Source organism: Pongo pygmaeus, chromosome 19 (assembly GCF_028885625.2).
Source record: "Pongo pygmaeus isolate AG05252 chromosome 19, NHGRI_mPonPyg2-v2.0_pri, whole genome shotgun sequence".
NCBI lineage: Eukaryota > Metazoa > Chordata > Mammalia > Primates > Hominidae > Pongo > Pongo pygmaeus.
This window is the reverse complement of record NC_072392.2, coordinates 99,588,258-99,602,521: the sequence shown is the minus strand read 5'-3', so window position 1 is coordinate 99,602,521 and position 14,264 is coordinate 99,588,258. Positions and strand designations below refer to the sequence as shown.

At 52.5% G+C, this 14,264-nt stretch overlaps 1 protein-coding gene across 3 annotated transcripts in view; it reads left to right on the top strand.

Annotated features, from left to right (window-relative positions):
• Nucleotides 1–6,862: 6,862 nt before the first annotated feature.
• The window catches only part of SLC38A10 (solute carrier family 38 member 10), a 50,773-nt gene continuing 43,371 nt past the window's right edge, over nucleotides 6,863–14,264 (top strand). For 2 of the 3 annotated variants that reach the window (XM_054457463.2, XM_054457462.2), the window contains exons 1-2: nucleotides 6,863–7,371; nucleotides 12,361–12,478. In XM_054457463.2, coding sequence (XP_054313438.1) covers nucleotides 7,273–7,371; nucleotides 12,361–12,478 — 217 coding nt within the window. In that variant the 5' untranslated portion in view covers nucleotides 6,863–7,272. The remainder of the gene's footprint in view (nucleotides 7,372–12,360; nucleotides 12,479–14,264) is intronic. The other variant, XM_054457464.2, reaches the window with a different exon arrangement.

Sequence of the window (14,264 nt, the reverse complement as noted above, 5' to 3'; positions counted from 1 at the left end):
GAAAGTTGCTGCCCTTGCAGCAGCCACGTCGGCGGTGGGAGCCCCGGAGCGGGCTCAGAAAGGTTCCGTAGCATGCCTGGGTGACACAGTCTTGGTGCTCAGGAAGCCACGCACGGCTCCCATGGGACGGTGATATCCCATCAGTTCTGGCGATCACACTTGCGTGTGGGCATTAAGGCTGGAAGGTGCTGGCTGGAAGACGGCCACGGCGCTTCCTTTCTCCTCCCCTCCTCCTGCTCACACTTCATCCCAAAGCATTTAGGCTGGGCAGGGTTGGGGGCAGCCCAGGGTGGGGTGCAGAAGCCCGAAGGAGGTGGGAGCGAGGGAGTTACAAACCAGGAAGGGGGAGCACCAGGAGGAGCCCCGTGCTGGGACCTCTACAGGTATTTGGAGGTGTTGGTGCGAAGCCTCAGTGCACGTAGCCAGATGCAGAGTTAGAGAACTAGAGGTGGACGTGTGGTGCACACACACATGCGTCCAACACACCATCCACCCACACATGTACCATACACACGTGCAACACACCACCCAGCCACACACGTGCACCCCACACATGCAACACACCACCCACTCACACATGCGTGCAACACACCACCCACCCACACACGCACCACACACACGTGCAACACACCATCCACCCACACCACACACATGCGTGCAACACACCACCCACCCACATATGCACCACACACACGCGTGCAACACACCATCCACCCACACATGCACCACACACGTGCAAACACCACCCAGCCACACACGTGCCACACACGTGTGCAACACACCATCCACCCACATGCACCACACACACGCGTGCAACACACCATCCACCCACACACGCACCACACACACAGGCACCATGCACACACACACTAAACACACACACACACCACACAATCATACATGGCCATACACACCACACACACTATACATAGACACACACATTATACATACACACCCCACAAATGCCACACACACATGCACACAACCACAGACACATGCACCATACACACACACCACAGACATAACACACCCCACATATACCAATCATACACACACCATAGACATAACACACCCCACACATACCACACAATCATGCACACACCACAGACATAACACACCCCACACATACCAATCATACACACACCATAGACATAACACACCCCACACATACCACACAATCATACACACACCATAGACATAACACACCCCACACATACCACACAATCATACACACACCATAGACATAACACACCCCACACATACCACACAATCATACGCACACCACAGACATAACACACCCTACACATACCACACAATCATACGCACACCACAGACATAACACACCCCACACATACCACACAATCATACACACACCATAGACATAACACACCCCACACATACCACACAATCATACCCCACACATACCACACAATCATACACACACCATAGACATAACACACCCCACACATACCACACAATCATACGCACACCACAGACATAACACACCCCACACATACCACACAATCATATGCACACCACAGACATAACACACCCCACACATACCACACAATCATACGCACACCATAGACATAACACACCCCACACATACCACACACACATCATACACACACACCCACAACATCTCTTCTTGCTCTGTCCAGAGGGAACCCAGGCGCCACAAGCACACCCAGCACCCAGATCTCGGCCGCTAACTCCCCTTCCCCTCAGGAGGTTCCCTCTCCAGGGCTCCTGGGGAAATGGCGAGCCCAGCCTGGGCAGGAAAAGCACAAGAACATCCCACAGAGCCGGGAAGCAAGAAAGCTGGGATCACATCAGGGACACACGGAAGGACCCAGGGGCCAGCCGACAGGGCTCCCACAAGGCTGAGCCTGGGACACCCTGAGCATCTCAGTAGTGAGTCAGGGGTCCTGACCCACAGAATAGGATAGGAACCCTGAGCCCATACTGCTGGAGGCTGACCGAAAGCTCACTAAAGCCCAGGATACTCAGTGTGGAAGACACTCCCATCCCCACAAAGCACTCACCAGGTCCACAGAAGCGGTGGCTGCAGCGGCGAAGCCCAGCCCAGCAGGCGACGGGAAGCTCAGGAGCCCTGGGCCCCACGGCCACTGTGCACCACAGGTGGGATGCAGTGTCCAAAAGGCCTCACTTCTGTGACAGGGACACATGGCCTGAATCTCAGCGTGAGGGTGGCTGGCAGCATTGCGGCCCCCTAAAGTGTGCACTCCTCATCCCGGAACCCGTGAATATGTGACCTCACTCGGCAAACGGGACTTTGAAGATGTGATTAAGGTTAGACCTTGAGATGGGAGATGATCCCAGATTATCCAGATGGGCTCCATCTAATCACACGAAACCTTAGGGATGGAAAACCTTCCTCAGCTGGGCCGGAGATGGGACAGGAGGACTGGCTCCTCTCCATGGAGAAGTTAGGGAAAGGGGCTGTGAGCCAGGCAACAGGAGGCCTTCAGAAGCTGGGGACAGCTTCAGGGGGCAGCCGGCAAGAAAACAGGAAACTTGGTCTTGCGACCCTAAGGAGCTGGACTCAGCCAACAACCAAAGAGCAGGAAGCCAGCTGTCTCCCGGAGCTTCTAGAAGGCAGGCAGCCTGCCGACACCTCGATCTGTGCTGGACTTCTGACCTCCAGAGCCCAGGCGTAACGAATTTGTGTTGTTGAAGCTGCTTAGTTTGTGGTAATTTGTTTAATGAAAAACTACAGCCATGAGGAGACATCAAACCCGCATCGAAGGACACAGGGTTGGTTATTATCGAGCACCGAAATTCCTCAGAACAAACAGCTAAATAGGAAAACGAGCAAAAATGAGTAAGCATTCCACAGAAGAAAAATGGACAATAAAAATATGAATAAATAATTCACCTAATTTGTAATAAGAACAAATTAGAGCCACAAAGAGATTCCATTTCATTCACTGGACTGGCCAAACTGACAATAACCCAATGTTGGAGCAGAGGCCCACAACCTAAGCCCTGAGGACGCACTGGGCCAGCTGCTGTTTTTGTAAATAAAGTTTTATTGGAACACAGAGATGCCCACTTGTTTACATATTGTCTCTGGCTGCTTCTGATCTGCAATGGCAGAACTGAGTATTTGTGAGACCATTTGGCACTGCGAGAGACTAACGACACAACTGAATATTTGCGAGAGACCATTAGGCCCGCAAAGCAAAAAATATTTACTATCTGACTCTTAATAGAAAGTGTGCCAACCTTTGCTGTAAACCAGGAAGAGCTCTTATAGCTACTTTGAAGAGCAATTTGGCAAGATCTAGTCAAGCCATTTAGGTTTGCATACGCATACTCTGCAGCTCCACTTGTGGGTATTTACCCTAGAGAGACTCGAACAAACACACATTCAGGAGACAAATCTGTTCACTGCGTCACTGTCTCTAAGGCAAGTGACTGGACACAACTCAGGTGCCCTCGGCAGGAGAATGGATGCGGATCTGGGCTATTTAAGTAACGGAGTTCCACAGAGCAGCAAGAATGAGACTCAGAACACATGCAACATGATGGCAATTGTTGTGAACAAAGTTGAATTGGCCGGGCGCGGTGGCTCATGCCTGTAATCCCAGCTCTCAGGGAGGCAGAGGCAGGACGACAGCTTGAGCCCAGGAGTTCGAGACCTGCCTGGGCAATACAGCGAGACACAAAAAGGAAAAAAAAAACAACCAAAAAAACAAATTTAAGTGTGACAAAGTTGAATGAAAAAGAAAGTTGCAGAAGAGCACATATATGTAATTCAATTCTTACAATAGTCCAAAATGCAGAGGTGCCCCATCCCAATACACTACTGAACTAGTTAGGCTACAGCTTTGGGTTCATGAAACAGAGTCCAAAATCATGGTGAGCGCAAGGAGCAGGTTTGTCTCTCCCTCCCGGAGCAGCTGGGAGGAGGTAGTCGTGGATGGGCATGGCGGCTTGGCTCCACGAGTTGTCCAGGGATCCAGGATCCTTCTAGCTTCGTGCTCCGCTCTGCCACGGTATCACCCTTGTCTGCACTGTCCGAGACGGCTTCCTACCATCGTATCTAGGTTCCAAACAGCATGATGAAGGAGCAGCAGACCCCCTCCTAAGAAATGACCTAGAAGTTTCTCCTGTCATTTCTGCTTCTTATTGTCTAGAACTTGGTCACATAGCCAGCCCTACCTGCAAGGGACACTGGCAAGTGTATTCTTTTTTTTTTTTTTTTTTTTTTGAGACAGAGTCTCACTCTGTCACCAGGCTGGAGTGCTGTGACGTGATCTCGGCTCACTGCAACCTCCGACTCCCTGGTTCAAGCGATTCTCCTGCCTCAGCCTCCTGAGTGGCTGGGATTACAGGCACACACCACCACGCCCGGCTAATTTTTTTATTTTTAGTAGAGACAGAGTTTCACCATATTGGCCAGGATGGTCTTGATCTCCTGACCTCGTGATCCACCCGCCTTGGCCTCCCAAAGTGATGGGATTACAGGCGTGAGCCACCGCGCCCAGCCTTTTTTTTTTTTTTTTTTTTTGAGACAAAGTCTTGCCCTGTTGCCCAGGCTGGAGTAAAATGGCACGATCTCGGCTCACGGCAACCTCTGCCTCCCGGGTTCAAGCGATTCTCCTGGCTCAGCCTCCCGAGAACCTGGGATTACAGGTGCGTGCCACCACGCCTGGCTAATTTTTTGTATCTTTAGTAGAGATGGGGTTTCACCATGTTGGTCAGGCTGGCCTCAAATTCCTGACCTCATGATCTGCCTGCCTCGGCCTCTCAAAGTGCTGGGATTACAGGTGTGAGCCACCATGCTCGGCCAGAAGTGTATTCTTTATCCTAGGCAGTCATACGTGCAGGCCAATTCCTATTAATTTGGAAAATGGAATAAACGAATATTAAGAGACAGATAGTCAGCTGGGTGCAGTGGCTCACGCCTGTAATCCCAGCACTTTGGGAGGCCGAGGTGAGCAGATCACTTGAGCCCAGGAGTTTGAGACCAGCCTGGGCAACACGACAAAATCCCATCTCTACAAAAAAAGTGAAAATTAGCTGGGCATGGTGGCACACACCTGTAGTTTCAGCTACTGAGGGCCTGAAGTGGGAGGATCACTTTAGCCCAGGAGGGAAAGGCTGAAGTAAGCTGAGATTGTGCCACTGCACTCCAGACTGGGTGACAGTGAGACTCTGTCTCAAAAAAAAAAAAAAAAAAAAAGAGACAAATAGTCTTCCCCATAATTGTTTAGGGATATATCCATATATGGTAAACCTTTAAAGAAAAGTAGTGAACTGATAAAATCTGGATCGTGATGTCTCAGGATAGCAGGGAAGAGGGGAAGAAGGTCCTGGAACTGGGGAGGAACTGAAAGGGAGGATCTAAGTCTTTGGTAATATTTTGTTCTTAAAGCTCAATAGCGGGTCCATGGTATTTGTTATTTGTGAAAACATACATTTAAGTTTCCCAGCCTACCTTGCACGCATAACATTTTATGAAAATTACATAATAAAAAGGAGGTTATGGAATGTGTATGCCATTTCATTTATGTAAAAGTAAATGGGCTGGGTGCGGTGGCTCACGCCTGTAATCCCAGCACTTTGGGAGGCCGAGGTGGGCGGATCATCTGAGGTCGGGAGTTTGAGACCAGCCTGGCCACCATGGTGAAACCCAGTCTCTACTAAAAATACAAAAATTAGCCGGGTGTGGTGGCGGGAGCCTGTAATTCCAGCTACTTGGGAGGCTGAGGCAGGAGAATAGCTTGAACCTGGGAGGTGGAGGTTGCAGTGAGCCGAGATCACATCACCGCACTATACCACTATACAGCCTGGGCGACAGAGCAAGACTCTGACTGAAAAAAAAAAAAAAAAAAAAAAGAACGCAGGCATTTGTTATTTTGCCTGCGTATTTAATTAGTCTTTACCCAGGCATTTCCTCCTGTTCTTCTCCTGAAGGTGGGGCACAGCCTTACCTGGTGGCTGCACTACCAGTGCCTGAGGAACGGGCCTCTGTTCTAAGACACCTGGTCCTGCAGGTGCTGCAGACACGGCCTCCTTTCCTCCGCCGTCCTCCCCCAGCAGCCTGGAATCACTTGCTGCTTCCCAGCCATTCGGTCTAGGCGCTCATTCAGCAGACTCAGAGTGAGCAGCTAGGTGCCAGGAATCCACAGATCTATCAGGACCCTTCTCTGTTCTCTCCTCTCCCCGGTCTCCATTTCTACCCGAGGAATTCTCATTTGTCCTTCAAGCTCCAGCCTAGAAGCCACCTCCTTCTGGAAACCCTCCCGGGTTTCCCTGGTCATGTAAGCCTCCACCTCTCCTGTCTCCTCCAGGAATGTCCCTTGCTCTTTTCGTGTGAAAAGGTGAAGTTCAACATTGCCACTGCTCTGGGCGCAGTTCTGAAGGGCACCGCCTCCCCTTAGAGCTGTGTGGCCTTAGCGGAGTGGCCGAGCCTCTCTGTGCCCAGCGTTTCATTCCTACCTCGTAGGCGCTAATTCCTCAGAACAGGCTATTTTTCGGCTCAGGCAGTCAGGGCCCCCGCCCCCGTGCCCTGGCGCCAAGCACTCGCCCCAAAATCGGTCCTGGGAATAAAGGTCTAAAAGGAACCCTTAAACCCGCTCCTCCCCGGAGGGCACAGCGCCTCCCCTTCTCTCCAGCCCGCGACTGCCCATCCAAACCGAGGCCTCGCGGGGCGAGTCCCTTGTTCTCCAGCTCGTTGAACTGGGACCCTGGACACAGGTCGGCTGGACCAGCTCGGCGAACCGGACGGCTGCGCGACCCTCTGGTGCCCACCAGCCCAGTTTCCGCCCGCCCCTCCGGGCCCGCCTCTCATTGGCTCGCGTCCCACCAAACCCTACCCCCTGGTCGTCACTTCCGGGCAACGGAGCCCGTGGAAGGCGGAAGTGTGAGTGCCGCGGCGGCAGCTGAGTTGGGCTGAGGTGTCTCTAGCTGGCTCCGCGGCTCCTCCGGGTCTGGGCTCGGAGATTCACAGGCGGCCCGCGAGACCGAGCGAGGGACGCATGGCCCTGAGGCGGCCGCAGGGCTTGGCGGGGTCCAGAGGTTGACCTCACCCCCGCAGCCGGCCTTCGAGGCTGCCTCCTCCAGGCAGCCTCCGGGGCCCGCGCCCGCGCCTGCTCAGGCTCCCGTGTCCCTGCCCATCCCCTCCCCACCGGCGTCCCGGACGTTGGGACCTGTGACCGTGGCCTCGGGCTGGGCTTCCAAAGCCGGCCGCAGCCCGGCGACCCCCGAGGCCTCTCGCCCCGGGCCCCTAGATCTCTCACTATGACCGCGGCCGCCGCCTCCAACTGGGGGCTGATCACGAACATCGTGAACAGCATCGTAGGGGTCAGTGTCCTCACCATGCCCTTCTGCTTCAAACAGGTGAGTCCGGTGGGCCCGGAGATCACCGCCCTCGCCTGCCCCGCAGAGGGGGTGTCTGGCCGGGTCGTCCTGGTTAAAGTTCCCGCCGGGGCAGGGCTTCGCTGGGCGGGTGCAGGCGGCCGCGGGCGGGGCGACCCTCTGGGTCCCGGCGCAGTTCCCGCAGAGAATCCGTGGATGAGAAGCGCACGGCGTTGGCCCTGGCAGCCCCTGGCAGCCCAGGCCGGAAAGTTCCCCACAGTCAAAAACTCGATACCGAAGCAAAGTGTAACAAAGCAAAATGATCCTCCAGAATCGGAAGGGAACTGCAGGACTCCGTGTTTTTACATTTTATCGTGTTTTTAAAAACTCTGACTCAACTGCACCTGTCTTCAGAAGCACACAACTCACCCCTCCCAGGCTTCGAGACTAGATAGGGACCTTGCAAGGTGATTAAAGACATCCACCAGGTTATACACCTAAGATCTGCGTTTCACAAAAACTGCACATTTGGCCGGGCGTGGTGGCTCACACCTGTAATCCCAGCACTTTGGGAGGCCGAGGCGGGTGGATCACCTGAGGTCAGGAGTTCGAGAACAGCCTGACCAACATGGTGAAACCCCGTCTCTACTGAAAATATAAAAATTAGCTGGGGGTGGTGGCACATGCCTGTAATCCCAGATACTTGGGAGGCTGAGACAGGAGAATAGCTTGAACCTGGGAGGCAGAGGTTTCAATGAGCCGAAGGTTGCAGTGAGCCGAGATCACGCCATTGCACTCCAGCCTGGGCGACAGAGCGAGACTCCGTCTCAAAAACAAAAACAAAAAACTGCACGTTTGATCTAATGTGTGCAGACGTTACCACAGTTGGAAAAAATCTCATATACAAAAAGTTTAGCGTCATTCCAGCATTGAAGAACACATGAAAGAAAATGGCCATTTCTAAGTGTCGTCTGTTTAATCTACAATAAACAAGCATTTAGTGCTTTGGAAAAGAAAGGCTGACTGAAACGTTACCAAGTAGGTAGAAAAATGAAAACAAGATGTATATTTTGAAACAAAATGGCACCAGTAGTTTAATTTTAGATTAGCAAACACGGTGTTTTTCATATTCATTATCTTTGGGATAAAAATATCCAAAAAATTCTTTCAGCCTGGGCAACATAGTAAGACCCCATCTCTACAAAAAAAATTAAAAGTTAGCTGGGCATGGTGGTGCATACCTGTAGTCTCAGCTACTTGGGAGGCTGAGGCAGGAGGATCACTTGAGCCCAGGAGTTTGAGATTACATTGAGCTATGATTGCACCACCGCACTCCAGCCTGGGCAACACAACAGTACCCCATCTCTAAAAAAAAAAACAACAACTTTTTCTCGATCAAGGAATTTTCAAACCTTCCCGTGCAGCCCTCCAGGCTGTTGTGTCTGAGTTGTTTGCCTGATATGGTTGGTGAGCCTGTTGGGGGAAGACAGGGCTACATGCCTCCAGAGCCCCCCGGGCAGCATCTGGTCTGGGCGTGGAGAATCCCAGCTTTCTGCCAGCCACCTCTGGGTGTATCTGGAGCGACTCCATGTCCCAGTATCCACTGTGACTTGCCTGGCAGCAGAACTGCATTCTGGGATGTGGAGCGGTGGCTGGTCCTCCTCCTGCAAGTCAAAGACTGTTATCTTTGTTTTTTCAAGATGGAGCCTCGCTCTGTCACCCAGGCTGGAGTGCAATGGTACAATCTCGGCTCACTGCAACCTCCGCCTCCAGGGTTCAAGAGATTCTCCTGCCTCAGTCTCCCAAGTAGCTGGGATTACAGGCATGTGCCACCATGCCAGCTAATTTATTTATTTATTTATTTATTTATTTATTTGTATTTAGTAGAGACAGGGTTTCACCATGTTGGTCAGGCTGGTCTCAAACTCCTGATCTCAGGTGATCCACCCACCTCGGCCTCCCAAAGTGCTGGGATTACAGGTGTGAGCCACCACACCTGGCCCCAAATGCTGTCATCTTTGACACCTGTCGGTGAAGTGCCACCGTGGAAGGGGCTCTGGTTTAGACACCTGTGAAAGTACATCTTAGGGCCCAGATGTCCAGCTGTCTCCAGCCTTGGACCACCTGCCATGTGGTGGACACTAGGCCCCTGCCAGAGCATATGCTGATTAGCCAGGCATCTGCACAGACCTGTCAGGAAGTGAAGGACTAGAGACGTCCCTCTGAGTCCTGAGGGCTGCCGAGAGGGAGGCCCAGTTGCTCTGATCTGGCTGCAGCGTCTCCTCCACGGCAGCCTCCTTGGACCGGGGCGCAGGGAGAGGCCAGCAGGCGATTTGGGGATGTGTGTGTTTAGTGTTTGGCAGCCTTGTCATTGAAAAACTTCGGATTAGTGTTTTTTTTTGTTTGTTTTAGTAGTTTTGATATATTTATACGTATACATAGCTGGGCTTGTTGGCTCACGCGTGTAATCCCAGCACTTTTGGAGGCTGAGGTGGGTGGATCACGGGGTCAGGAGTTCAAGACCAGCCTGGCCAAGATGATAAAACCCCATCTCTACTAAAAATACAGAAATTAGCTGGGCGCGATGTCAGGTGCCTGTAGTCCCAGCTACTAGGGAGTCTGAGGCAAGAGAATCGCTTGAACCCGGGGAATGGAGCTGGCAGTGAGCCAAGATCGCGCCACTGCACTCCAGCCTAGGCAACAGAGTGAGACTCTGTCTCAAAGGAAAAAAAAAAAAATATATATATATATATATAAAATAAACATTGAAGTTTGACATACAAAAATGTGTACACACTTCTTTAGATGTGCTGTTGATGAATTTTCATATGACGAACAAACCCGCGTGACTAGCTCCCAAATTAAGGAGCGCACTCTGGCCGTGGCGGCCTACCCAGGGCACACTGCTGACCCCTAGTGCGCCACGGTGGTGCTGCCTGGTTTGAACTGAGGTGGGTAGATCCTGTTGTGCAGGTGTCTAGTGCTAGTGTCTGGCTTGCGTTCTGGGGTTCGCTGCACCACCGTGTGTGTCTGTGTGTAGTTCACCCCTGCGAGGCATTTATGGTGTCAGCTATTGGGAGCTCTTGTGATGCCCTGAGGAGTTGGCCAGGCGTTGGCAGGGAGTGCGTTTCTGCTGGGTGCGTGCCTGTGTGGAGTGGCTGGGCCCCAGGGTGTGTGTGCTCCGCTCTGGAGCTGCCATGTGGATGCAGTGGTGCACAGGCCGGCCTGCGTCCCCGGTAACATTGGGTATCATGTCTTTTCCGCTGGAGCCATTCTGATGAGTGCTTGGTGATATCTCATGAGTTTTGGGTATTAATAGACTTTTTTTTTTTTTTTTTTTTTTTTTTGAGATGGAGTCTTACTCTGTCACCCAGGCTGGAGTGCAATGGTTCAATCTCAGCTCACTGCAACCTCCATCTCTCAGATTCAAGCAAGTCTCCTGCCTCAGCCTCCCAAGTAACTGGGATTACAGGCGCCCATCACCAAGCCTGGCTAATTTTTTGTGTGTGTTTTCAGTAGAGGTGGGGGTCTCACCATGTTGGCCAGGCTGGTCTCAAACTCCTGACCTCAAATGATCCACCTGCCTCAGTCTCCCAAAGTGCTGGGATGACAGGCGTGAGCCAGTGCGCCCAGCCGGACTTATGTGTTTGAGCAGTTTTAAGTCTACAGAACAACAGACTAGAAAGTGCAGCGCCTCCGCCCCTCACCATCCTGCTAGATTCACGTGACTGGCGTCTCGCGCTAGTGTGGCGGTCCTCATGTTTTAAGTGTCACCTCGTTGGAGGTAGTGGACATGCAGGAAGATTCACTCTCTCTCTTTTTTTTTTTTTTTCTTGAGGCGGAGTCTTGCTCTGTCGCCAGGCTGGAGTGCAGTGGCACAATCTCGGCTCAACTGCAACCTCTGACTCCCTGGATCAAGTGATTCTCCTGCCTCAGCTTCCCAAGTAGCTGGGATTACAGGCACGCACCACCATGCTCAGCTAATTTTTGTATTTTTAGTAGAGATGGGATTTCACCATGTTGGCCAGGAGGGTTTTGATCTCCTGACCTCGTGATCTGCCCGCCTCGGCCTCCCAAAGTGCTGGGATTACAGGTGTGAGCCACCGCGCCCGGCTGATTGACTCTCTTTAGGGTGCACGTCACGGGCTTGCTGTGTAACCACCACAGTCAAACATAGATCACACAGCTCCATCCCCCAGAGGGTCCCCACGTGCCCCTTTGTCATCAGCCAATCTCTGCATCCCCAGCCCCTGGCAACACTGAGCTGTTCCCTGGCCTCAAAGTTTGCCTGTTCTGAGTTTCCTGTAAACAGAATGACACTGTTCGTAGCATTCAGAGTCTAGCTTCCTCCGCTCAGCACGGTGCGTTCGAGTCCCATCCAAGTCACAGTGGGTGTCAGTAGTCATCCCTTTTTCCTGCTGACTAATATTCCCTTGTTCGAATGGACCACAGTTTGTATCCGTTCGCTTGTTGAGGACATTTGCGTTGTTTTCCATTTCTGGGTTGTGGATAAACCTGCTGTAAACATTGGCATACAGGTTTTTCACGAACACGTTTTCATTCCCCTTGGGTAAGTGAATACCTAGGGGTGCAGTTAATCCCCAGGTCACACAGTAAGTGTCTACTTATGAGAATGGGGAAAATGGCATTTTTAATCTCTTTCTTCCAGAACGTGTTCATTACTCGTAGCTGTGGACTCAAGTGGCCAAAGATGGTGCATGTAGGGTGTGTGCAGAGAACAAGGGGGTATTAGTTGGCAGCACCCAGCTGTCCATGAAGACTTGAGGCGGGGACTGGGAAGGAGATGGCGCCCCTGTGCTCTGCACATGCAGCTTCATCCCTGGACGAGGCACGCGGCCACCACAGCAAGGAAATGGCCCTTTCAGTGCTAGGAGGTGTCGTGTTCGGCAGGAGACTGGGATGGAGTGGGGCCTGGGGATGAAGAGGGTCCTCATGAGCCGCGTGTGTGGGGTGAGGGCCTCTGGGGAGCACCTGCTGCTGTGAACATGTGTTCCTGTCTCCACCGTGCAGTGTGGCATTGTCCTGGGGGCGCTGCTCTTGGTCTTCTGTTCCTGGATGACGCACCAGTCGTGCATGTTCTTGGTGAAGTCGGCCAGCCTGAGCAAGCGGAGGACCTACGCCGGCCTGGGTGAGGCGCCCTCTCCATAAGGTGGCTCTGGACCTGGGGCGGGGGCCTTATTCCATTTATTTATTTATTTATTTATTTACTCTACTTTATTCTTCAAGAGTTCCTTGGATAGCAAGTTTTTTTTTTTCTTTATTTTAAAATGTAATGCTGCAAAAAAATGAGCCGGGCATGGTTGCACGTGCCTGTCGTCCCAGCTACTATTTGGGAGGCTGAGGTGGGAGGATCACCTGAGCCTAGGAGTGTGAGGTGGCAGCGAGCTGTGATCACGCCACTGTACTCCAGCCTGGGTGACAGAGCGAGACCCTATCTCAAAAGAATTAAAAATTAAATTAAAAAAAAAAATGCAGTTAAAAAAAAAAACCCACCGGGCGTGGTGGCTCATGCCTGTAATCCCAGCACTTTGGCAGGCGGAGGCAGGCGGATTATTTGAGGTCAGGAGTTCGAGATGAGCCTGGACAACATGGTGAAACCCCATCTCTACCAGAAATACAAAAAATTAGCCAGACATGGTGGCAGGCATCTGTAATCCTAGCTATTCGGGAGGCTGAGGCTGGAGAATCTCTTGAACCCGAGAGGTGGAGGCTGCAGTGAGCTGAGATCACGCCATTGCACTCGGGCCTTGGTGACAGAGTGAGACTCTGTCTGGAAAAAAAAAGAAAAACCTGTTATAATCACATGCTTCAAAATTGGAATGACACAGAAGGGTATGAGGCGCCAGGCCTCCCTGTCACCGTGCGCTCCTGCCTGCTCCATGCAGGTCCACACAAGCTTCCTCTTCTAAACTCAGGCCGAGACAGCCGTCCTTACAGTGCTGGTGCAGACCTGCTCACTCTGTGTCTCTCCTGGACACCAGATGCCTTCCTGCGGAGCTGCCTGCAGAGAACCTTGCTGTTCTCCCCAACTCGGAATTCCATGGAGGAAGTTCCTCAGGCCCAGGCTGTTGCTGGAGTTCAGTGGCTCCTCTCCCAGTGGCTGTGTCCTTCCCCTGATGCTGTTGGTTGCAGTTTTGTTTCCCTTAGTTCTTTCTTGCTTTAATGCTGTTTCAGCCAGGAGAGAAGGCTGCGCTTTCTGCTTCATTTCAGTGTGGAATATTTTCTATGTTGTTTGTCTTCGAGGGCGCCATCCCTCACCTTCCTGTCTGCCCACAGGCTGTGTGGCCCGCGCTGTCTCCCTGCCTGCCACAGGCTCGGCACCTCTCGGCTCCACCTTCCATTCTGGGGGCATCCAGCAAGGGTGTTGAAATTCCAGCATCTTCTCAGGAGTTGGCCCTGTGGGTTTTGGTGAAAATTCTGGCCTTGCGATGAAGGCTCTGGACCTTCCAGCCAGTGTGTGGCTGGGATGTCGGGTCCTCCCTGCAGAAGGCCCCCCCCCGGCTCACAGCTCCCACGGCAGAGCGAGGAGGTGGCGGGAGAGGAAATGGTGTTGGGGTGGGGGCAAACAAAATAAAAACACCTGCACGGTCCACCCATGGGTCCTGGCCTCCCAGCCTCCACTTCCTCCCGGTCCCCTTCATGTTGCCACAGAGAGTCCTGCGTTCGTTTTGGCCCTCGGAGCCGGAGGGGATGCATTCCTTCTCCTCCCTTCCTAATGAGAATGGCGCTGTCAGAGTCTTTTCTTGTCGTTATTTGAGGAAGTGAAGTTCACCGTTAAATTTGATCCACAGTGAGATGGCCTAATTCAACTTGGGCTGAAACATGCCTACCGGAGGCCAGGAGGCACAGTGCCTGGGCGGCCCCTTCCTGGGTCTGCAGAGCCGTGACCTGCAGGGTGACCCTTTTCTCCTCAC